This window comes from Mastacembelus armatus, chromosome 7, assembly GCF_900324485.2.
Source record: "Mastacembelus armatus chromosome 7, fMasArm1.2, whole genome shotgun sequence".
Lineage (NCBI taxonomy): Eukaryota > Metazoa > Chordata > Actinopteri > Synbranchiformes > Mastacembelidae > Mastacembelus > Mastacembelus armatus.
The window spans coordinates 9,114,229-9,138,846 of record NC_046639.1 but is presented as its reverse complement, the minus strand read 5'-3'; the positions used below and the strand labels follow the sequence as shown (position 1 = coordinate 9,138,846).

The 24,618-nt window shown below is 38.9% G+C and overlaps 2 protein-coding genes across 3 annotated transcripts; one reads left to right on the top strand and one right to left on the bottom strand.

Moving 5' to 3' along the window:
• Positions 1-1,933: 1,933 nt before the first annotated feature.
• On the top strand, positions 1,934-7,139 carry rsbn1 (round spermatid basic protein 1). Its single transcript, XM_026331832.2, has 7 exons — positions 1,934-2,560; positions 2,998-3,665; positions 5,127-5,264; positions 5,684-5,826; positions 5,997-6,164; positions 6,257-6,365; positions 6,475-7,139. The coding sequence occupies exons 1-7, from the start codon at positions 2,002-2,004 to the stop codon at positions 7,003-7,005; spliced, it is 2,316 nt and encodes a 771-aa protein (XP_026187617.1). The 5' UTR covers positions 1,934-2,001; the 3' UTR covers positions 7,006-7,139.
• A 2,339-nt stretch (positions 7,140-9,478) lies between these two features.
• ptpn22 (protein tyrosine phosphatase non-receptor type 22) lies at positions 9,479-24,209 on the bottom strand. 2 transcript variants are annotated; one of them, XM_026331830.2, is made up of 27 exons: positions 24,075-24,209; positions 23,163-23,426; positions 21,712-21,820; positions 20,399-20,475; positions 18,991-19,086; positions 18,775-18,813; positions 18,476-18,547; positions 18,214-18,273; positions 17,757-17,899; positions 15,869-15,935; positions 15,706-15,783; positions 15,515-15,601; positions 14,552-15,083; positions 14,362-14,448; positions 14,170-14,247; positions 13,920-13,985; positions 13,674-13,810; positions 12,923-12,950; positions 12,625-12,720; positions 12,365-12,433; positions 12,138-12,271; positions 11,917-11,944; positions 11,040-11,099; positions 10,736-10,839; positions 10,621-10,651; positions 10,448-10,531; positions 9,479-10,360 (listed from the first exon to the last, which is right to left on the bottom strand). In XM_026331830.2, exons 2-27 carry the CDS (start codon positions 23,262-23,264, stop codon positions 10,299-10,301), a joined length of 2,526 nt encoding a protein of 841 aa, XP_026187615.1. In that variant the 5' UTR covers positions 23,265-23,426; positions 24,075-24,209; the 3' UTR covers positions 9,479-10,298. The 2 variants fall into 2 exon arrangements, with proteins under 2 accessions (XP_026187615.1, XP_026187616.1); XM_026331831.2 differs by having other exon boundaries at positions 12,138-12,268.
• Between the last annotated feature and the right edge of the window lie 409 nt (positions 24,210-24,618).

The following is a 24,618-nucleotide window of genomic DNA, read 5'->3' as shown; positions in this document are numbered from 1 at the left end:
TGGGTAATTGGATGAACTGCTTTCCCTGTTTACCCTCTTGTGTGTGTGAGACTGGACTGCATCAATACATGTGAGATGAAGACTATTAAACACTCTTATCCCATTAGTATATCTGTGGGTGGACAGGCTAACCTGGAGCTTTATATGCATCAATCAGCAGACCAGATACTTGTGGTTACAGTTCTAATGTTTGTTACATGTGTGTTAATAATAAAGCATAATGTAATTTATGGAAATTATATAAACAAACTATTAGTACACATATCCATGCTGAATCATTTCACTTTTGGTGTGGACTTAAGGATATGAATAGAATGTGTAGACAAGCATCACAATCTAACAATAACAGTATAAAAACTGCAATCTATACATTCTATTTCTAAGATTTATGATCTGTGAACAGTCACACAAGCAGGATTCATAATGTCTACTGTTAGCAGCTTTGTATTTTAAATCCTCTTGCTATGTGTGTATGTATACAAGCTGACTGGTAGGTCTGTGTATTTTAGATATTGCTGTAGCATTATATCTAATCTGAAATGCATTATTTAACATAATGATTACATATATATTGATACATAAATTAGATGAGTCCAAATAACAGTTTGATTGTAAGATGTGTGAGCTCTGGCTTCACCAATGTACTTCAAACTTTAAGAAGTAATTGTATTTTTATCCTAAAAAAATCTAGGCACAAAAAATGTCATTTTTCCTCATGCTGACTATTTTTGATGATTTTTTTTTTTTTTTTTTTTTTAGTACATGCCCCTTAATGTGAGAAAAAAAATGTATTGTTTTGTTTAATTGTTAATCATTAACAACATGAGTATACTGTTTGTGTTACTGATAAAATCCTACTTCCAATGAATGCAGTTAGTTTCCCAGGCAAAGAGGGATAGGGTGGAAATAACTGCTTCATTGGGAGTCCTATTTGAAATTTCACTATACAGTTTTTCAGATTGAATTAGATAGGGATCTAATTCCCATCTGAAAAAAAAAAAAAAATTAAAATTACTGGGATCGCTCTGCTCTGAAGACAAACTTTAGTGTCGTTTTAATGTTGCTACTGTGGAGTGCAGAGACATCTAGTGGTTCGTACACTGCTTTTCACTGCTTGAACAGTATCCTCGTCAGCCTGCCTGGATGTACAGAAATAACACATGCATCTATTGGTCTTTGAGACCACTTACTAATTTATTGTCCACTTTATTGTTGAATGATGGGCTACTGTATTATTTACTCTTCAGTTATTTCCATGTACAATACTGTGGCCTTGCAGTGCTCCAACATACAAAAAGTCTTAGTTTTGACATCATGGTAGTTGTAAATGTTTATAAATTGTACAGCACTTGTATAAATCTTTGCCTTCATGCAGAAACAAATCCTCTGTAAATCGTTTCATTATTTTTTTAAGGGAGGAAGAGGAAATTATATACTGTAGAAGGGGTGAAGAGATATAATCTTGTCATGGCATTCTGTTCATGCACTGATAAATAAAGGTTTACTGAAAAAAACACAACTGGCATTTTGAAGGTTATACTGTCTTGATCCTGCACTTGGAATGGATTCTTCAGTACCTTTCTGCCTCCCACAGTTTTATTTTATTTTGAAGAGGTGTCAATAGTTAACTGTTTCTTAACACGTCCGCCTGTTTAAAGGTTGAGTTCACAGAGTTTTTCTCTGCTTCACCCAGATAACAGTTCTTCCTGTATAAACAGTGAAGCACTGCCTCTCCTGGCCCTGGTTAAAATAACCATTACGTCAGCTGAGCAGAAGTGAGTGCGTGCGAAGCAGCACGCATTCAGAACAATATAAACTCCAACTCCCGTTTCGCTTTGCGATAAAAAAAAACTACACAACCCACAATTCTATGTATTAGGCCTGCGCGCTAGATCCAAAATATTCGACTAGACTACAAATTTGGCGACAAGAGGACTACAATTTGTCCAGCACCTGCGCAGTAAGAGTCTCGAGTCCTTTAAATGTACTGTACGTGTAAAGATGGCAGCTCAAGTCGACTTGCACCGTGCGAAAGTAGAAGAAGAAAAGATGCGGGATAGTCTTCATCGGTTTATGAAAGAGAAGAAGAAAAAGAAGAAAGGGGATCTGTCGCCGTCATCTGACAAACGGGAGAGAGCAGAGACAGAAGCGAAGAAAGTGAAGCTCCATCACCACCATCACCACCACCATAACCACCAACACGCCGAGCAACGGAGCCACCAGCCGCATCCGCTGCAGCAAAATCCCAAATCCCACAACTTCAGCGCGGATAAACATGTCCTGCACAGCCACCACCAGCACCACGGCCACAGCCTCGCCAACGGCACCAAGAAGAGCCTCCAGCCACCGCTGCCCCCTCGGAGGGTGCCGGAGCAGCTGCAGAAGAAGCGAGCGGTGCCCGCCGAGCCACCTGCGCTGTTCACTTTCACGCCTCTCAAAGTGGTCAAGGCCAAACCCCAGGATTTCAAAGAAAAGCATAGGGAGAAAGACCTGAAGCTGAAGCTCAAGAAGGAAAACACCGAGGCAAATGTTAAACACGCCGAATTGAAGAAAAACAAGGGTGAGTTTTATTATGTTATGCACGCATAATAACGTTAGGCCTTCCAAAGCTGGAAGACATTTTTAAAGGTTCCCAGAGTGGTGTTTACGGACCAGCATTAGACAGTGACCCTGTGCCACCTGCAAGAGATTTCAAATGTATAGGGTTTGAAAACAGATTGTAAAATGTGGGTGTGTATGTGTGTTGTACCTGAAATCCTTCAAAACCCTGTAGTAGTAGTATTACCCAGAACATCTTACTAGACAGTTCTGATATGCATGACACTGCATAAGTTGAGTAACAAAGTTGTGTAACAATGTTGTGAGGACGTGCATTGCTAATTTAATGTTTTCTGTTAGTGTTGTATTGAGCAGGGTTACTAAACAAAAGCACTGATTCTCCTCCGTTCTCTGCATGTATCCTGCTTCTCTGACTGTTACTTATTCCTGTTCTTGCAGAGCCAAGACATCACAATGAGAATGTCAAGTCTCTAACACTGGAGGAGTATCTCCTGAAGAAGAAAAAGAAGAAGAAGAAGCACCGCGAGGATGAGCACAGTGCCAAGAAGCTCAGATACATGCACAATAAAGCAGTTCAGACTGTATATGCAGGGTTTGGAGCAGATCTTACTCTGCCCATTCGCCCTGATCTGTCTCTGCCTGGCGCCATGAAGCACGAAAACAATTGGCAGCCTGGCAGAGACTCAGCCAACAACCATGTACCCTACCTCCATGCTCTCAAACTGGGACAGGTCCCCTTCCTCTCCCATCAAGAACACTACATCCGCAGCTCCTGCCTCCAGACGGGCACCTGGTATGGGCGCTTCATGCACGAGGAAAGGCAAGCCAATGGTGGGGGGTTAGTTCTGCATGCCTATGCTGATGAGTTAGCTTGTCTCAGTCCAGGTGAGATGGAGTGTTTTGCCCAGGAGTTCCTGGAGCTGGCCTTTGCTGAAAAGTCTCGAGGTGCAGCATCCTATGCTTTGACAGTGGTGCACAACGCAGCCTCCTATCTACCAGACTTCCTGGACTACTTTGCCTTCAACTTCCCCAGCACACCAGTCAAAGTGGAGATATTGGGCAAGAAAGACATCGAGACCACCACTATTGCCAACTTTCACTCTCAGGTATGTGAAAAAAAGTGTTTAGTAGACCACTCTCAGCTTAATTCATAGGTCATAGCCTCTGATTAGAGCAGAATTATTCCTAATAAGCTCAGTCGATATATGAATTATGTCTAACTAAAGGCTGTAACTGATGTAATCTTACATCTAGTTTCTTTTTTAATTTGTTCAGTCCATAAAATGTCAGACTCTTGTGAAGAATGACCATCACAATTTACCAGAGCCCATATGGTCCTGATACCTTGTTTTACCTGACCAACAGTCATTAAAACCAAGATGTTTAATTTAGCATCATAGAATTCTATGAATTGTTAAAAAAATATCATTGGTCAGTCATCGCTGATTTATTTATTTTATTTTATTTATTTATTTATTTTTGTCAATCAGCAAATATCCGGAGGTCCCAGTTGCATATGCCCAGCTAGCATTGTAGAAAGGTACAACGAGATCCATTCCAAGCCAGGGTTGTGAATGAGCTCAGGAACATTTGCCTCCTGGTTGTTGACTCAGTCCAAAATATGCTGCCCTTCTGTCTAAATGCTGTGCAGGTGCCAAGTTGTCTATGTTCTTAGAAAGATAGTGGAGGTAGTGGAGTCACATGCACATGCACATGCACATGTGGGTTTATGCCTACACTCAGAGCCCAAGGAAGAGGGCAGGGAGGAAAGAAGACACTAACAGCTCAGCATTTTTCTGCATATGCAGGGAGAGTAGACCTAGTTTCATAATTTCACCTCTGTAGAGTTAACAAAATAAATGGCTCCTTTGAGAGTGGAAAGACTGCACTAAAATGCTTTGTTGCATCAGTTGTGCTTTAACAACGTCAGTACCTTAAACTGCATCCGTGGATGGAAACAATATTGTAGTTATGGCACTGCTCGCATACTAGGATAATCTGCAGATTCATGTAGTTAGGCATGTTTTCTGTGAGCTTATTTACACTATGGTAGCTGAGAGTTTATTTGTAAAAATAAAAAACCTATATATGACAGTGTAAAACCCGCAGGCTGTGGCTGTGTAGTGTCTCTGCTGTAAGCCACCAGTGACTGTGTATGGAGCTTCCATTATTTCAATACTGAGGAGAAACCACCCTTGATGCCAGGTGATAGATGAGAGGGATTCTTCACAGTTGAAAAGGCAAGATGTGCCCGTCCCATTAACCTTGTGGGATGAGGGGGCAAATTCTACCTCTAGCCTGAAGGACTATGTTAGACAAAAGTTACTTTATAAGTTACACACTGCTTCTTTACAGCAGGAAATTTGTTTGCCTTAATTTGAACACTAATAACCCTTACTCAGTGAAGTGAGCAGATTTTAGTAAGACATTAGCAATGAGCTTGTCTAGATATATGTGCAACACTGGCTAATGGACAGTTGTAACAGGTGGCCAGGGCTGTTTTCTAAAGAAGTGTATTTGAGGTATGGAATGGGGCCCACTAACATAATCTGTTTTATGTGTCGTAGGTGAACCGGACTTACTGTTCAGGAACATATCGGGCCGGACCTATGAGGCAAATCAGCTTGGTGGGAGCTGTGGATGAAGAAGTTGGAGACTATTTCCCAGAATTCCTTGACATGCTGGAAGAGTCACCCTTCCTCAAGGTAGGAGAAAGTTTGTTTTATATTTTTTTTATAAATCCCAAGGGCTGTATGTGAAAAAATGTTGCAGTCTAACTAGCTCATAAAGTTGATGAAGCTATGTGTTAACCACAGCATTAGTGTCACAACGGAAGCAGTTTGTTTACTATATTTTAAACTGACTACAGCTTTCAGAAGCTTATTGGGAAGTACAAGTATCACACTGTTATTCTGCACTACCTGCCAAGGGCCAGTGAACCCAGAGAAATTCTGTCAGTGACATTATTACTTAGTGATGAATTTTTAGATAGATAGTTACCACATAATGTCATCATAAACTAATTCACACACAGTACTCTTTTTTTTAATTGTTTGCACCACCATGCCTGATTGAATACTATAATGTCTGAGAAAAACTAATGTCTCTGTATGCATCACCACAGATGACCCTACCATGGGGAACCCTGTCCAGTCTGAAGCTGGACTGTCGCTCTCAGAGTGACGATGGGCCCATCATGTGGGTGCGACCCGGAGAACAAATGGTACCCACTGCTGACATGCCCAAGTCTCCTTTTAAACGACGCAGGTACAACCCCAACTTTAGAGGAAATACAGGAAAACTGTTCCATGTCAAAAAGATCAATTGTTTTGGAAATGTAGAATAAAATAATAATACTTACTTGTTCGCATAAGATTGCAGACTTTATCTTATAGTCCTTCCCCTGTGTTCTCCACCCTCTGCATTTATTTTTCCAGGTCTATGAATGAGATAAAAAATCTGCACTACCTGCCAAGGGCCAGTGAACCCAGAGAAGTTCTGTTTGAGGACAGGACTAAGGCCCATGCTGACCACGTAGGGCAGAGTTTTGACTGGCAGAGCACTGCTGCTGTGGGGGTACTGAAAGCAGTGCAATTTGGAGAATGGTGAATATTTTTTGATTTAGCTTTAATTAAATTGTTAATGACCAGATAAATAAGGCATTAATGCTTGTATTTACATTATTTATCTCTTACAGGGATAGTCGACCTCGGATAACCAAAGATGTAGTTTGTTTCGATGCTGGAGACTTCAATGAAGTTGTCCGGAGACTGCAGCTGGATCTCTATGAGCCCCCTGTGTCTCAGGTGAGAACTGAACATTTCTGACTATGTCACAGATTATTTGCTCATTATACAACAGATTGCACATATTGCTAAAAGGCTAAACATGGAAATGCTGTGTATGTCTTTGCAGTGCGTCCAGTGGGTGGACGACGCCAAGCTCAACCAGCTGAGGAGGGAAGGCATTCGATATGTTCGTGTCCAGCTCTGTGACGACGACATTTACTTCATCCCAAGAAATGTCATCCATCAGTTCAAGACGGTGTCTGCAGTCTGTAGCCTGGCCTGGCACATCCGCCTCAAACAGTACCATCATGAGGAGAAGGTCAAGGAGGAGGAGCAGCAACCCAGTGATCTCAGCCCCACCTCAGGTCGAGTCTCCTTTTCCTCCCCTGCCAGGCCTGATGTAATCCCCTGTGCAAGACCACAGGGTGACAGCATGCAAGGTGGGGTGGCCAAGACTGAAGAACCAGAGTTCCAAAGGCCAGCAACACCTCCACAAGAGCCTCAGCCAGCCCCTCCACAACCCACCAAATCGGCTCACTTGCCCCCAACATACCAGGATCCCCACCTTTCGTTGGCACCAGTCCACTCTGGCTGTACACCTTCAAAAGAACCCACCATTCCAAAGGCTTTTGGCCACACTGCTGAGCTCTCTAAATGACCTCTATGCCCCCCAACCACAACCTCTCTCCGTCCACTGGAGGAGGTTATGTGAAGGAATTTGAGACTAAAACTGTCAATCAGGAAGCCTTTCACCTCAAATACTTATCCATACTTTTTAAAATTTTCAAATGTTGGTTAAAATGTTTTTTTTTTTTGTTTTGTTTGTTTTTTTGATTAAGCCAAAGTATACTATTTAATGAGACAATACATTTTATTTTGTTTTGGTTTATTTTGTATTCGGTCACACCTAATCTGAAACACTCCATTTAAAACAAGTGTATCAAAATAGTTATTATTTTTAGGCTGACAATATAAATTGCCACACTTATTATAAATCGTTAATTTATGTTCAAAGCTCAGCTATTATTTTTTGGCAGAATTACTGAGAACTGAGCTCATAAATACAAGTGGACTGATTGTTTACATAGAATATGATTATTCTGAAGGCATGATACTGACATTTTACTGCTTTTTTTTAAGTTTCAGCGACAGGGGCATGTAGACTAAGCTTACCCACAATATGTTGTGTTTTATAGAATAAGGATATTGTCAGTTGTCTGCAAAGGACAGCCAGGCTTTTGCCATATAACTCAAGAGCTTGGCACATATTAGGATTCATGGTTGGCCACAGTCAATAAAGGTAGGAAAATCAAAATAATAAGTCTTTTATTTTGAAAGACTTTAAAACATTTCCTTTGTTTTGAAACTGGCATACAATTATCTAATTATGCTATAAGCACTTAACGTTTTGCTAGCTTTATAAGTTGCAATTCTTTATTTAAATGTCATTTTATACAGTGTCCTTTTTCTTACTGTTAATACTGTTTTGATATTTTATTTATTTTCATAAGATTGAACGTATGAACACAGGTTTGTAACCAGTGATAAATATTTAAAGTTAGGTTCTAATTTTAGGAGCGCCTCTAAATGACAAAGAAATCACATCTATTGCACTTAGCAATAATTGTCAGAATTTTTGCTTTAGGTGTGGAGTATGTCTTCTGAATTTAGTATGTAAATATGATGTTGTAATAGCTGGGAATATGTGAATACTGTTAGTGCAAACATTCTTCATTTAATTAAAGTCCATTCATGCTTTTAGCATGCAACTTCATAAGTTTGATGGAGGCACCGATGTGAGAGGGCTACCATGTTGTATAAACTTGAGTGGTGTTGTGTCATGTCAGACTGGAGATTGACCAGTTGTTTTTCCAGTTAAAATGAAAATACCAGTCATTCTGATTGAGGTTCATGTTTCATCTGAAACTTGCAGAGTTCTTCATTCTGTGCTCCTCTAAAATTAGTCCTCTGTAAAGGAAGTGATGCAACACTGCCTTTGCTCTGCCCTGACTTAGTGCCTTGTTACTGTATATGGTTAGCATAATTTAAAACAAAGCAGTCATATGTGCAGTGGCTTCACAAAGTACTCGGGTGAAGATTTCATTTTAAATAATTAGGCCCACCAGTCTACACTCAATAACCCATAATGACAAAGTGAAAACATGCTTTTTAGAAATTGTCACAAATTGCTGCAACATATGCTGTGTCACTCCACAGGATGGGCAGGTGCATCCTGTTTGCTTTAATTATTTTTGAGAAAACCCACAGGTCCCTCAATTCACACTGCATGTCAGGACCAAAAACAAGTCATGAAGTTCAAGGTATTTGCTGTAGAGTTGTACAATGAAGTTGTGATGCAGTATACACCAGGGAAGGGCATTCAATTTTAGGCATAGAGACAAACTCTCAATTAGTTTCAGGACAGGTCTCCTGTCAGTGGCTGAGGTAAAGCTCAGACTTCAACACTATATAATATCTACAGAGAGTCCTGAAGATGCTACTTCAAGTAGTTTATCTAGTCTGATGGTGCCTGAGAGGATCTGACAGGAAGCATGGGACAAACTACCTAAATCCAGAGGTGTAAGGATTGGAACGAGTTGGCCAAGTAGACGTGAAGCTTTTAACTGCTGCCAAAGGTGGTTCTACAAGTTAAGGGTGTTAATACTGCTAGTAAGAGAGTCGGGATTTGATTTTTAATAAATCTACAGAAATTTCTGAAAACATATATTCACTTGTGTTATGTGTTATTTAGTGTTAACTGGTGGGCAAAATGACAGTTTCCCCATTTAAAATGAAATCAAAAGTAAATTGGTCGGAATACTTTCTGAAGCAACTGTATCTTGTTTTAGTTTTTACATTATGTTGCTCACATCAGGATTTTTGATTTCTACATCTGCATGCCACCTGGAAGCAAAGAATTACTGCATCATACAATTGAAAATGCCTTTCACAGACATTAGATCCTATTCAGGAAACAGAGTGGCCCCTTTTCATTTGTCAGAAATGTGGCTGTTATAGGGTCTTAACTTACTAAATTAATGTAGAAATAAATTGACAGTTGCAGCACTGTCACATCAGTTTTTGTCAGATTTGTTGTAATGCTCTGTGTTGTAGACCAATCATTGCGGTTGTTAATGTTTGTACTGAAACATTTTTAATAATGTTTGTCAGTTACCTGAGTGATGACTTACAGACAGTAGAAATCTGGTACCAATGTGATTCAGTCTTGTTAAGTAGGAATAATACAGAGTATGCATAGACTTTCTATATTTTTTAATAAATAATTTTGTGTTTAACAAGTGTAAAACAGAATAACTCTACAGTTGCATCATATGCATATTTTAATATGCATCACATTCACTAAACCTTAATATATTCTTTTTTTATATTATACTTTTAAAACACTTCCATTTGAAAACAGCAGGTGAGTTTGTGAATTATTACATAAAAAGAAAACATTCATGGTGCAATGCTGATAAACTGGATGGTATTTCTTCTTATCATTTCTTATTTCATGCCAAAAGCCCAAGTGCAAAGATGCCAAACAAGCATCTTGCCAATGCCAAGCATCGCTTTGAGCACTAAAAAAAGCATGAACTTCTCACTGCAGACTTTTTCAAGCAAATTATTTTACACGCTAAGAGTCCTGAGTTTTTCATTAACATTTAAGCCCTTGTTCCAAGTCCATTTTGTTCAACAGGTCTGGTCAAATATTAAAATATATCTTAGTTGATGTATAATACAGAATATTTTAGAGCTGCTGACAAGGCACTTCCTTTCTGTCCTCTGATGAGGGTGCTACTGGGCTGTGCAAGACAGAAGTGGCTTTCAGTGCTTTTCTTCAAGGGATAATTGAACTTTAAAATCTACAAGTCTTTTAGCGAGGTATCATAATTATCATTGTTAGACTACATGTTAGCCACTGTTTATGTTTAGAGACGGGTGACTGCATCAAGACCAAGTGTCAGGATAATTCCTCGGGCCTTTAGGCTTTTTAAAACGACTCCCAAATCCTGTGAAAGAAGATGGTGCCATGAATAGTGTATCTGTTGAAATGGGCCAAATATGTAAATGTGATAAAGAAGTAGATGCAGGCCTACCAAATTTGAATATGGGAGATGAGGCCTCTTGTGAAAGAGATGGTGTTTCAGGCTGAGCAGGAGGTGGTGGAGGGGTAGTCTTAGCTGATAATTAAGTTTTTAGGCATGTTAGCTGTACTAACTTATAAATATCAGTGCTTTAATGAGTGGAGTTTTAAATTAGCATTACTTACGTTTTTGTTTGTGTCTAAAAAACCTCAGACTCTAGAAAGTCAAAGCAAAAACAAAGATTTAATTGCCTACTCTCTTCTGCATTCATTAACAAATTGTGTGTTTCTTTTTTGTTACCTTTGTTCGAGACATGCCCTTCTCGTTGCTCTTGTCTGATTTGTTTCCTGGTGTGTCAGCGTTCAGGAAAGGCCTGTGGTTCACATCATTCTGTCCCGCTTGTGCTGATGAACATAGGTAGAGAAAATTAAATGATTTTGTGCGTTTGACAGTTGTTCTGATGATGACCCTTTTCTAATACAATGTGATGGGTGATGTGCTGTATTTGGCTGAACGCTTTTTCAGTGACAGGGCTTTGTATTCATGTGTCTATTAACAGTATGTTTGAGAGGCTACTGCGTAGTGTGCAGTGCCTTTAACTTACCACTTCCTCCTTCAGCTGTGACCACAAGAGGTGGAGTGAGCTGAACAGCAGTGAGGGGCACTGCAGTAGAAACACAGCTATTAAAAACTAGTCCCACTAAACATTATTATTTAGACTATCTTTATCTTGAACAAGGCAACAAAAATCTTGTCAGGATTATGTCTTGCTTTCATGGAAGATAATTAAAAAAACATTTTAATCTGCATGCTGTCATCAGCTGAGATTGTATTGTGGTTATTTGGTCATCTGCCTAAACTTATCTAAACTAATATCACATGAAAAGACACAAATACCACAATTCATGATACTAGTAGCTATTGTCTCTATAGTCACACAAAAACAAGTAATTCTTGTGCTACAGAGCTTTCTTGTTACTCCAGAACTATTAGCACAAATCAGTCGGCCACATTAGAGCACTGGGTGTAACTTTCCTTCATTATGACCAACGTGTTCACTTTTTAGTAAAATTCTCATTCACCATCCCGGTGCAACAAATCTGAAAATAGTCCCCAATAAATTCACTATTCAATATTTGCTAAAAAAACAAAAAAAAAACAACAGTAACTGGTTTAAAGGTAATTGGCCATTTCTTAGCAATAAAAGTATATACACATGACTTATGTTTCAAGATTTACATCTACAGTGGGAACTAATGGGCTTGGGACTCAGTGCCACAGACTGGCTGGAGAAGTGGGCAGTTATTAACAGATTAAGACTGACAGGCAGTTATTAACAGATTAAGACTGACATTGTTGGTTTGGGTCTTATTGTGGAATTTGTTGTCACTAAGAAAAGATTTCTAGCCCTATCTTAGAACCGCTAGATCAAGTGAAGCAACAGCAAAAGAGAAAAGAGTCTACATTCAAAAACAGCTTACCTTCACTTAAACTTTTCGTTCGGACACTCTGGAACATTTGAAAGTGAAAATGTTAAAGTCCTAACAAATACAAATTTATCAAGGCATCACTAAATGGAGCAGCGCTAAGGTGAGTATAAAAAAGTGAGAAAGTAAGTGTCATTGTTATGTGTGCCATCTGTTTTCTGGACAACACACTCTACTCCTCAAGTTTTGACATGTTTGATTTTTTTCCTCATTACCTTGCTCCTGCTCATGGCATCAAGGAATTTCTTGGGGTGGGAGGTGCCATTCCTCTCAAACAGCCTGTCTGCCCTTGGTGAGTTCTGTGTTGTTTCTAAGGGCTGTGGGCATTGGGCAGTCCCCACTTGAACTGCTGGGAAAATGCAGAGACAAACAAAACAGCACTTAGACCAAAAATTCTGCTGCAAAAGGTGAACTGTCTCTGCTGTAAGGAATTTGCACCCACCCTCGCCAGTGTTGAGGATGAAGGACTCTGGGGTTCTCTCAGGAAGGGAAGGAGTCAGGCTATCCTCAGCTGCACAATGAAATAGAAACAGCAGCCAACACCAACTTTTTAATATTTTGAATAATTATTAATATTATTTGCTCATTTATAAACCCTCTCTTGAAATGACACATAAATATTTGTGTATTTCCATCTGTGCTAAGTATAATCTCTAAAGAAATCTAAGGTCATTTTTTCATTATGTAGCTGAGTCAACTTACTCTGAGAAAGCGGCGGAGTCAGGTGGCCCAAAGGTGGATCGAAAGGATGGAGGCTTGAAGTTGTATTTGGTGCAAGATCAAAATGTGTAACAGGTCCTATGGATTTTGCAAGAAAATACATTACTATTGAAATAGTCACATTTCACAATGACAGGCACATAACCTAAAAAAGTAAAAATTGCAACATTACTTTAAATCATTATCATATAATTGCGTAATATAATATATTGTCACTAGCCAGTACACATACATATTAGCCCTTAAAATTGTGGTCTTATTATCATTATAAATATCTTACCTGTGAAGGTCGTTTTTGCTTTCATACTCTGCAAGAAAGAGAAGCATGTTGCTGTTGATTAGCTGGCATGCTATTTTCTGTTACAGTATATTTATACAGCAAGATGCCATGACCTGCACTTATTCCCTGTGTACAGTCTTTCTCTTAGTGTGTGCTGCTTTACTTTGTCATTAGCACCCTGATTGTCTGCACTTGTGTTTTGCTAGCGTTCCTTGTGTTTTGTAAATATACCCCAGGCATCTTGTCTTCAGTTTGTGGCTTCATTGTCCCAAGATGTGCTGGTCCTGGTTAGCGTTTAGTTCTTTGTGTTTGCATTGTTGCGTGTCCTCCTTGTGGCTTCCCTCCCAATTCGGATTATTGTCCGCACTCCGGGCTTCTCCTGTGTGTTACTGTTACCCTTTGGACACTAATCCTCACCTCAGTCACCTCAGTTGGACTCACTGCCCTGTTTGCACCTGGTAGTGCCTTATGCTTTGCCCTGTGTTATCCTCGCCTGTTTCCCAGTGACATTTAATAAATCTTCTAACCGATCAGTGCTGTCTCCCTGTGTGCTGTCTGAGAGTGTGTCCAGTATATTATGACTAAACTGTGACAGCATGATTTCAAAAACATAACAGTGCATTATAGATATCCAGTTATTAAAGAGGTTTAAAATTTGCTAATCCTTGTTGTACCATGTCATGATATTTTCCAAAATAATACTATAAATATCATCTCTATAGCATTCAGACCCACAGGAAGCTAAGCTTACCTTGCTTCTCATCCAAGGTTTGGTACCAAGCTGAGATGCACTGGCAGCGGGTACTGAGCTACCAGACCATTCTGAAGATATTCCTATTCTGTCCAGCTTCGCTGGCTGAATGACCTCTAGGTTCTGCTTTATGGCAGCTGAAGGTCAAGGAAGGATAATCCAATTCATTATTAGAAATGCAGTAAAACATACAATGCATAGTCATTTCTTATTTTTATATTATGGATTTGTGATGTCATCTCTCACCTTCGTTAACAGCTAACTCATATGACTCTGGGGTTCTCTCTGGAAGTGGGGGTGTAGGGGTACTGCCTGAAATATGTCAATAGGTATTAGTTCATTCTGGATATTGTATTTCAACGTCAAAGAGTACCCCAAACTTTAACAAACCAAGGGTGGACATTTAGGTACGACAATGACTATCAGTCATCTTCAGATGTGCGGCATTACTGAATGTGTTATCACAGGTATTTAAGAGTTTCAGACATTTTCTCACCTCCCAAATCTCTGACAGCTTCAGCAGCAGCATTAGGTGGAATGATAACCTTTAACATTTCACAGGGATTCGAATCCGCTGAAAGACAAAATCATAACTTTCTCAAACACTTAAGGATTAAAAAAATGGATTTCAGACAAAAAAATACTGCTGCGGATTTATATTATAAACTTTTATGCTACAAATAGCTACCTGTATCTACTGCCAATATATAGGATTCAGGAGTGCGTTCGGGTAGCGGAGGAGGTAGGTCCTCATCTGTAAGACTTTCTGCAGTACCTATATTGCACAGGAATGAATACAAATACCCACCAAATTAAATTTCACTAATTTGTTGTCTTTGTTGCCTGGTAAAAAAATTTGCACAAATATGACAGTTCACCTGGTTCGTGAGACCTATGCTTGAGGTCTCTAAGAAGTGAGAGTTTGCTAAAGACAGGGCTAACTATCCATTCTTTGGCGTCTTCAGCTGAGTCCATGAATGCCTCCTCTGATGAAGGGGAGCTCATAGGAGTATCAAAGTAGGGGTCCTCCACCATTTGACAAATGGCTTCTGCTATAGCTGGTGCTTGAATGTCATCACTTTCCTGTGTCTTCTCTCCTGTTGCTGGGGCTCTCTGGCTGGCATGCCCGAGTTTAGGTGAGCTTCTGGGTCCCTCCTGCAGGTGCTGGGTAGGAAGCAGAGCATCAGGAGAGGTCTGGTGTAGGTGCCATTGTTGCTCATCTATCTGGCATCCATCCTGGGCTCTCCATATGATGAGATTTTCTGAAGCGGAAGGCAAGGGTGTGTGGTACTGTTGTAAAATATCCCTTTCCTCATCTGGCAGCTGCTGGAATTGTGGCAGCAAATCAGGCTCCTCACTGAGTTGAGAGAGCTCAACATCAGGTGCAGGCGAAGTTGGCTTCTTTGTCACCTGACCAGTTTGAAAGAAGAGTGAGTGAAAAAAGGAGAAAATGTATTTGCATGCATTGATGGTAAACAAATATGAATCCTAATTCATATTTTGCAGAAATGATCTATGTGTATAAAAGTAAATAGGCCCTTACAGTTTAACAAATACTACTAATCTCTTGTGTTTAACTACAAGTAAAGCCTTATTGCACAACTTTCATTGTTCACTTTTGAAACACCAAGCCCACAATTAAATGATTTTCCAGTCAGAACATGTGACTGCGTTCTATAGCTGATCTATGTTAGTGAAACCACAAGAAAGCCTGCCACGGCTGCTGTTTTTGTTTATGATGATTGTACTTGTAATTTGGTGTTGGTGGAGGATGTGTTATATGTTTCCATTGATTCTGTGTAGTCTGCCTTATTCAAAAGGGTGCATTACTTGTTGCTTACTTCATTTCTGCACGGCTGTGCATCCACTGACTCCAAATATCTCTGAAACAGGAGCTTAATGGTTCTGTAGACCAGCTCATATTGCTCCTGAGGTCAAACAACAAAAATCTTTTCTGTTAGATGGCATAGCTCCAGGGCATGAAACACACAACTCAACAAAAGAAATGAAAAAAAAAAAAACAGCTGACTACCTTGGTCTGAACCACCAAAGGCCTTTGGGTTCTCATGTTTAGAACTAAGTCGTAGATATTGAAATCTGGAGTGATCATCTAAAAACAAGCACACAAATTGAATCATTTACTGTCTTCCATAACAAAATAATGTGCAGAACATGCCAGAGCAGGGCAATCTCACCTGCTTCTTCAGAAGGTTCCAAGTATAATCAATGACACACAGGACCCCAGTTCTGCCACAGCCAGCGCTACAATGACAGCAGCATAAAATCACATTCAACAACTTTCCTTATGTCCAGCAAGAATATTTCTGTGATTAGATTATTAATTACAAAAGCCTAAGAAAGCATCAGACACGATTTGCGAGCAACTGGCTCTCAAACACTGTTGTGGTTATTTTCTCATGCTCACTATACTGCATTGCTCAAACCGCACCTATCCTCTACTCTTTTCAGTATCTAAAGGCTCATCACTGTAGACTTCATTTAACATACGAAATTAAAAAATAATAATAAATAAAATGTTTAATATGCTTGATCATAATAATTTCAAATGAATATTCATTATACATCTGTCATCAATAAAGCACAATTCAATAATATAGCCTTGTGTACAACACAAAGCAAGGTACGGCAGAAAACACTATATTTTCCACAATGTTTATTGACACTATGTCAGACAGCGGTTGATTCAACTATAGTATAGTTACTGGTGGTGTTGAACTGTAGTACAGTAAGATATGATAGGTTTCTGATATCATATCCCTAAAGGGAACAAAGTCACATGAACACTTCTGTAAAAAACATGAATAGACCAATCAGTCTTTGTGTTTTATTCATTTTTTTCTGTTCCTGTTGAACAAAGTCTTGCACAGTCCTGACAAAATAGAATTCACTTTCTGTATAATCAAAATGGCACACTGAACAGATACTTCCACCTTTCTTTTTTTCAATTTGAGATTTCCATAACTCATTTGTTGAATCACAGAAAGAAATAATTCTTTTCCCCAGCTAGATTAGAAAGCACAAGCCAAACACTTACCCCTGTGTGTGTCGATTAATGCAAGTCAATTTTTTAGTTTAAGTGTAACTTTAATGAAAAGGGCAATTGTGGGTTTTCAATCAACCATAGGGTAAGTGTTGGAAAAACAGGGGAAATGCCCCCATGTTAAAACCTATTAGGTAGTTGGCTAACCACCTACACACATTTCCTGTCTTAAACAAAGAGAAGTTGTGCCTAATTTGTAAGGCTTTACAGTTAGGGACACATAGCATATACAACTCCTACACACAATAAGTGCCCATAGAAACTAGTTAATTATAACTCCAAGTGTAATTCTTCAGCGTCACTGCTTGCCTCAATGTTTTAACACCTTAGAACAGAGTGTGGACATGTCATGCATTGTATAACACATTTAACGATTTACTCCCCTTCTTACTGGCTGGGACTTGTAGCCTTGATTAGTCATGCTTATGGTTAGAGTTAACCAATCAGAGGCAGAGTAGAGTAGGGGTCATAAGAAATGCAGGCATGAACCCGCCTTGATAAGAGGGTGACAGTTTGTTTTTCCATTTGAATTTTAACATTAAAAGAGCGTGGTGACAGTGTAATGAATTTGACTGGGGGTGCTGTGTCACCGCCTGAATAAACAGGCCAAAAACCCATGGCAATATGCGTGAACAAATTGCACATTGAATTGCCAATTGCAGAATTAATTGCAAATTGAATAAGTAAGCAAAAAACCTCCATAGTGAGCTGCTTTGGTATTGTACTGTGCCCCTCTTGTATCAACAGCCTATTTGTTGGACTGTGACAGTATTTAATTCACACTTTATTTATTTTTGTCATAAACTTCCTACCAATAATTACATCTCAGGCAACAACACTGTCATACTACAGTGTTAGTGTCTGTTGCAGTGGATGGAAGCACAGCAATGTGTTAAAAGCAATAAAGAGGAAGACTCTCATGTAAATATGAATGTATGTGAAAAAAAAGATATGATTTAAAATATGATATATCTCAGGGGGCACACACAAAATGACCAATTCTATATGGATGTCTGGCTGACCTGCAGTGAATGCAAATAGGGATGTCATCATGGTCCTGATAGGAACGCATTTCATGCAGTATTTCCAGGATGGGCGGTACAGAGTCTGGCACCCCGTGATCTGGCCAATTCACATAGTGCAGTTGTTTCAAAGTTCGGCTACACTGGGAAACAAGTCAATCAATAAATAAAGTATTAGAGACAATTACAAAACATGTCTCATTTCAAAGTACATTTAATAGCAAGATTATATCAGTTCAAGGCAAAAACCTTCATCACGTTGTTGGCTATTTCATATCATTTTACTGTGTGTCATTTTAAAGCTGTTAGTCGAACCAGTCTCAAATATGTAAAATATGGATACATTTATTGTATATTTCAACAACTTTCTTTGAAGCAGCTAAATGGTATTTGAACTGATTATCCCTTGCTTGTCTCAGGTAGTTGTTTTCACAATCACATTATAAATAATACTTACATTGCAGTAAGTCACCCTTAACACCCTTGTCAGATAATCTCCTTTATTTTCTTCAGAATCCTGTATAGAAAGCCAGCAGCACATCCTTAGGATGAATACTTATTCTTGATGTTTTAAAAAAGTAGATAATATTAATTAGATAATATTAATTATAGTACAATCAGGTATTATGACATGGGTGTTCTGTGACAAGATTAGCATATGTTATGCAGTTCTAGGAAACTGTCAAAATAGGAAGTGTGACTGAGACTAAAACACTTACACAGTAAACTTTAAAAGGCCCGCAAACAAATGGCTGTTCTTCTCTTGGTGGCCAGTAGCACTCACATTTTTTCTGCAAGAAGAAGAAAGAATAAGAGAAAGTAAGAATTGTGTTAAAACTTTGATTTCATATAACAGAAGTGCTTTAAATCTACACTTCAAACCAAGACAAGCAGTGATCTAATCTAGGGGATTATAAAGGTAAAAGCAAATGCACACACAAATTTCAGAATTAAATAAGCAAACTATGGAACAAAAAAAAAAAAAAAAATAAAATAAAATAAAGACATGTCTTGTTACCTTTCCCATCTCAAACTCTCGACAGGCCATTACTACAACCTAGAGTCAAACAAGACAAAAAAATAAAAAGATATAATGTACCAAAATATGTATAACACAAATACATCTTTAACTTCAGAGATCATTTTATTTGTATAGTAGCTTCCCTGATTATTTTTACTATTTATTTACGCTAACAATGGTTTTGTATAGATAACAGGCAGAAATTTACTGTACCGTTATTTTGTACTCCCAAAGCATCCTCAAAAAGTCCAATACTGTGTGGGGCAGAGGACCCTGAGTAGCAATGTATGCCCTTGACCCTGACATTCCCTGTCGACAAAACATACAGATACATCATTTACACATTACTGGTCAAAAGTTGTAGAACACCTCCATTTTTACAACTATTTTACATAAAAAAGATACCATCAAAGTCCAAAAATGTCATCATAGTAGCCAACACACTAAAATTAATGCGTGGCTGTGAGACGACATCCATCCCACTTTGGATGGTGTGGCTCTTATCTCTAGAAATCTCTAAAGTTGACAATCCAGAGTGGTGACTGGTTCTGCTGGAGGTTTCTTCCGTTAAAGGAAGTTTTTAATCTCCACTGTCGCTAAGTGCTTGCTCATAAAGAATTTGTTGAGTTTGTGTGGATCCAGAAAAAGAGCCCCAGATCATCACGCTTCTTACTCCATATTTGACAGCTGATGTCACACACCAAGGAACCATCCCTTCGCTTACTCAGCAGCATAAAAAAAAAATGTGTGATGAACTGAAGATTTCAAATTTTGATTCATCTGTCCATAAGATCTTCTTCCAGTCTTCAGTGGTACCTGGCAGTGCTCCAAAAATGTCTTTCAATGTTCTTTCTTTTTCCAGCAATACCACTCAATCTATCAAACCTGCAACTCATGGTCTTATCTTCACAATTGAAATTGCGACTTGCTTACTTCGACAAGTGTTAAACCATGCTTGAATCTGTTGTCCTGTTGAGCTCAGAAATATGCCTTCCAATTCTTTGTGGCTTTGGGTCTGCCAGACCTCTTCCTGTCAGTTTCTTCCAGTTTCCAAGTACCTGTTAATGGTAAACTCTATTCACTGACACTTTGGCTTTCTTTACAATTTCTCTAAAGGAAACACCTACACTTTTAATGGTTATAATGGTCTCTCCATTGTAATTGCAGTTTTCTCGCCATTATGATTGAAATATACTATTTGCTGCAACAATGCTGTCCAAATACTGCTTAGGAGGGTGTACTAACACAGTCACACTGTTTTTATAGAGACAGTAGGTTGTCAACAAAAGTTGGGACATCAGTAGGAATTGTTAGCATCAACTTTCAAGGCTTAATTTATTCACATTGCTGCAGGACAGCTGTAAGTTGCTAACTCCTGTCTTTTTCTGTGAAAACCATCTTTTTGTAACTGTGAAATGTACATTATTTTTCAGTTTTAGATAACCTAAATGCTTGTCAGCTCTGGCAGTTTAATGGTTACTTTTGTACCATTTCAGGACTTGAACTGCTTAAATTTCAATAAAAAATTGGAAAAATGGAAGGTGTTCTAAAACTCTATACACATAAAGATACTGCAAAGGCAAATGAAAGTATTTTCATTACAAAGATATTTTTATTATACCTTGATGAAACTGGCGTTGATGTAATCTGTGTCATTTTTAGCTGTAGCGAGAGTGAGCCTTACTCTGCTGTGGTCAACTAAAAGGAGAAAAGTATGTAGTTAATATATGAATGTTGCAGGATTCATGAGCCTGTGGTGTGTGTTTTCACAAAACAAAAAAAAATTAAGGAGAAAAGAAAAAAGGACATGTTAGAATTTGTCATTTTACCTTGGTATTAGCTGGACAGATTGCAAATTGTCTGATGATAACATTACAAAAACATGCATCAATCTGTTATCTACCGTGGACCAAACGGTCAAAGGGTCAAAACACATGCAGAAAAAGAACACGCTGCAAATCCAAACACACATATAAAAATCCATCCATCCATCCATCATCTATACCCATCCATCCATCCATCCATTTTCTATACCCTTAACCAGGGTTACGGGGATCTGCTGGAGCCTATCCCAACTCTCTTTGGGTGGAAGGCAGGGGTACACCCTGGACAGGTCACCAGTCCATCACAGGGCCACATAAAGACACACAAAAACAAACAACCACATACACTCCTATGGGCAATTTAGAATCACCAATCAACTAACATGCATGTTTTTGGACTGTGGGAGGAAACCGGAGTACCCGGAGTAAATCCACGCTGCCCCATATAAAAATCATATATGCAAAAAGTCCCTACTAATTTTTAAGTTATATTTAGCTGAAATGTATCATTTCAGGCAGCATGGTGCCTGAGTGGTTAGCACAGTTGCCTCACAGCAAGAAGGTTGTGGGTTCGCAACCCGGCTTTTCTGTGTGGAGTTTGCATGTTCTCCCTGTTTAGGGTTTACTCTGGTTTCCTCCTGCAGTCCAAAAACGTGAATGTTAGGTTGATTGGTGACTCTAAATTGCCCATAGGAGTGATTGTAAGTGTGTGTGTTCGTCTATATGTGGCCTTGTGATGGACTGGTGACCTATCCAGGGTGTACTCTTGCTTCCACCTGAAAGAGAGCTGGGATAGCAGATCCCTGTCACCCTCGTTAAGGAATAAGTGGGTATAGATGGTATGGATGGATGGATGTATCATTTCATGTTATCATGCCCATAAAAAGGGATTTGTGGACATTGCATTTTAAAATTTTGCGGTCCTTAAATGCTGTACACCTGTTATTCTTTGATTGAGCTATACTTATTTTCAGCAATAAAGTGGCAAAGGCGTAAATATTTGTGAAAATCATTATGATTGCTTATTGGATACTATCTCATCAGACCTTAAGTAGAATCGGTCATGTTAAGCAGAAATTTAAGTCAAATCAAATTTGTTACAAAAGCTTACAGGGAAGTATGTCCTTGTATCGGTTCTTCTTGATGTTTTCTTGTTTTTCTGCTGTCTTGGTGGGGTAGTTCTTGTCAGCACGGAGCTTTAGTGACTGGTTTTTCAACCTCTGAAAAACACAAACAATACTGAAAATTATAGAGCATTAAACTACAGCTTTTTAATTCCCTTTTCACTTCCTTGAAGACATGTAAATGTTGCTTTCTTATTTCTCACTGTGTATCACCTAAAAGGTGAAATTTGAAAAATGATTTTTTAATTAAATTTTTGTATTCTACAGAAATATATATTGATATCTGATATAATTGTGGTGCATTTTTTTCTGGAGCAGAAAACACTTTCTGTAATGGATTATGATGTTGTTACATGTTGTAATGTGTCTTGGCTTATGTTAAAGCTGCATATTCATGGTTTTTAACTCTAAATGCTTTCAGATGATAGACAGTGGCTTTTACTAGCACCTAGTGCTATGACACAAATCAGTGAGAGTTGCTACCCATTTGTATTACCAAAATAATTTCTTCACAGTGTGATAATTGTACAGTCATAAATGAGAATCAGAGAAAACAAAGGGGCAAATGGCCGGCAACTGGACAGTAGTCACCCATAATGAGTTTCTACATGATTCAAACCCAGATGACCAGAATCTATGATTCACTTCACTAGAAACTGACATGATGGCTAACAAACGGAGATTAATTCAATCCTGAATGACTCTGTGGAAGTTTTGACATTAAACTCATGGCCCATTCTCCATGCTTACAAGATTTGTTAGGACACTGGTCTTTTTGTTCAAAGACCATTTCTTGCAGACCCAGAGAGTCTGCTAAAAGCCTCACTGCTAACACCACAGAGTGCTTTTTGTTCTTAAAGGAAGTGATGTAATAGACCCCTTCCGTTGGAGTGGTCGAGGTGGTAGTGGCTTAACAGCAGCATGTGAAGCACACGGTGCTGTCCTTACATGCTAGGATATCACTCATCACTATGGCAGCAGGCCACAGTTGATGTCATCCTGTGGTTCAATTTAGTGCATTTATGATCGTGTGAGAATGCTGCTGTATGTAGGCTGAAAATGAATAAATCATAAAAGAACAAATGATATATATAACGGAATAGGCTTAGTTAGTTAGTTTTTTGGTATTTATAATCCATTTGCCTGTAGGTCTTCCTTGTTGATGAGCTTTTAGTGACGGTCATCGGTGCAAAGAGGAACCTCAAATGTGTTGGAGGTTTTAATACACGAGCAGTGTGTTTCTTCCCTCAATGTGATGTCTTTTGTGAAACTTTGTGTTCACTCTCATTGTGTTCACTGTCTGTAGACTGTCATTTCGGTTATGGCGTGGTTTCTGATGATGTGATACTGAAAGTCTCAAGCAAATCAAATCTACTTTATTTAGTCATTTACAGTACTACTCAGTATTTAGGAATGAAGAAAATGAAACTTCACTCACAGCAAACTCCCCGGCAATCCCATTTGATGCCAACTCATCCTCAACCTCCTCTCTCTCCAGCTGATCCAGGAAGCTCCTCAGTATCTGGGCCTGCTGCTCCATGGCTGGCTGTACACGATTTGGGATTGGGCACCTTTTACAGTCATGTCAGGTCACAAAGATCCTCGTCCACGGGTCATGGAGTAGGGTTGCAAAAGCTTGGTTTCAGGGCTTCTGTTGCTGACACACAGAGCACTTCTCTTTTGCAACTCTCACATCAAGGAACTGTTGTGAAGGAACATACAAACTGTCTTAGAGGAAGCAACAATAAGCTAACAGGTTCTGTGGTCAGATTAAAAATTTTGCCGCGCCCCCTAGTTGTATCTCACTGGGTCCTAAACTCACCCGGGTGTTTGATGGCATGACAGTAGGAAACAACCACAAACAGAATAAGCCACACATTTATGCATAGAAACAGACATCGCTACCCTGAGTTAGAGCATAATGCAGCCAATCCAGCCTGTTGGTCTACAATCAGGACACAAAAAAGGAGGGGAGGAGGGATGTGGTTAGTGATGGAGGCTGAACTTGAAGGAGTGGTGAAAAGAAAAGCAAGCCTGAGAATCCTGAAAATCCTGATATTTTGAGGCAACGCTTCAGATGAACATTTATGCCTACTGTATGCCCACGGTAACTATTTGTATCTGAATATTAAGGAAATGCCATTTCTTGTAAAACACATAAATGACAACCTACAGTAAATTTTAGCATGTAGTCAAACTTCTATTTTCACTACAAGCTTTGAAGAGAAATTGAAGGACTATTTATGGACATAAACTCACCCATACAACACTTCCAGAATACAAAATTTATAAAGATGAAAATACCAGTATATAGTATGTAATACAGAAAACATACTAAAAATAGGCTTACCAGAGAAGGTGGCATGCAGTTCATGTGAGAGGAGACAGTGCAGTCTGTTTCTGTTACGCATGAGGAAATAATGTATTTTGTCAAATATGTTGACAGCCCTGATAATGCATTGCACCCTGCATTAGTCAGGTGTTGTACATAACATCAGTAAAATAGTGACATCTAGTGGCTCTGTGGTAACTGAACATGAGGAGTCACTTGTGGAAATGATGGTTCAGTTTCATTATGAGAGCCATCATACTGTTGCAAATAGTAACACAATCAGAAAGTCTAAATGACAGCATGAAATAACAGAAGGGGGGAAATACACAAGTCAAAGGTCAAATTAAACCTTGATCCCATGTTGAAAATGACTTAGTTATAAAACCTTAGAGCCTTAGTTTTATATATATATGTATGTGTGTGTGTGTGTGTGTGTGTGTGTGTGTGTATGTGTGTGAGGGTGTGTGTGTGTGTGTGTGTGTAAGGGGGCTTTAACAATAACCAAAAATAAATGTGGCAGTTATATATAACTATATATATGCAGTTTGTCCTTTGTGTGTTA

What these genes read in the sequence shown, in the direction of transcription:
- ptpn22 (XM_026331830.2), bottom strand. Translation starts at nt 23,264, where the DNA reads ATGGAGCAGCAGGCCCAGATACTGAGGAGCTTCCTGGATCAGCTGGAG. An exon ending in AGCAAAAACGACCTTCACAG is followed by an intron (nt 12,721 to 12,922) that starts GTAAGATATTTA and finishes CAAAATCCATAG; the next exon opens with GACCTGTTACACATTTTGAT. An exon ending in AACGAAAAGTTTAAGTGAAG is followed by an intron (nt 11,100 to 11,916) that starts GTAAGCTGTTTT and finishes TTTCTACTGCAG; the next exon opens with TGCCCCTCACTGCTGTTCAG.
- rsbn1 (XM_026331832.2), top strand. Translation starts at nt 2,002, where the DNA reads ATGGCAGCTCAAGTCGACTTGCACCGTGCGAAAGTAGAAGAAGAAAAG. An exon ending in TCTCCTTTTAAACGACGCAG is followed by an intron (nt 5,827 to 5,996) that starts GTACAACCCCAA and finishes TTATTTTTCCAG; the next exon opens with GTCTATGAATGAGATAAAAA. An exon ending in ATGAGCCCCCTGTGTCTCAG is followed by an intron (nt 6,366 to 6,474) that starts GTGAGAACTGAA and finishes ATGTCTTTGCAG; the next exon opens with TGCGTCCAGTGGGTGGACGA.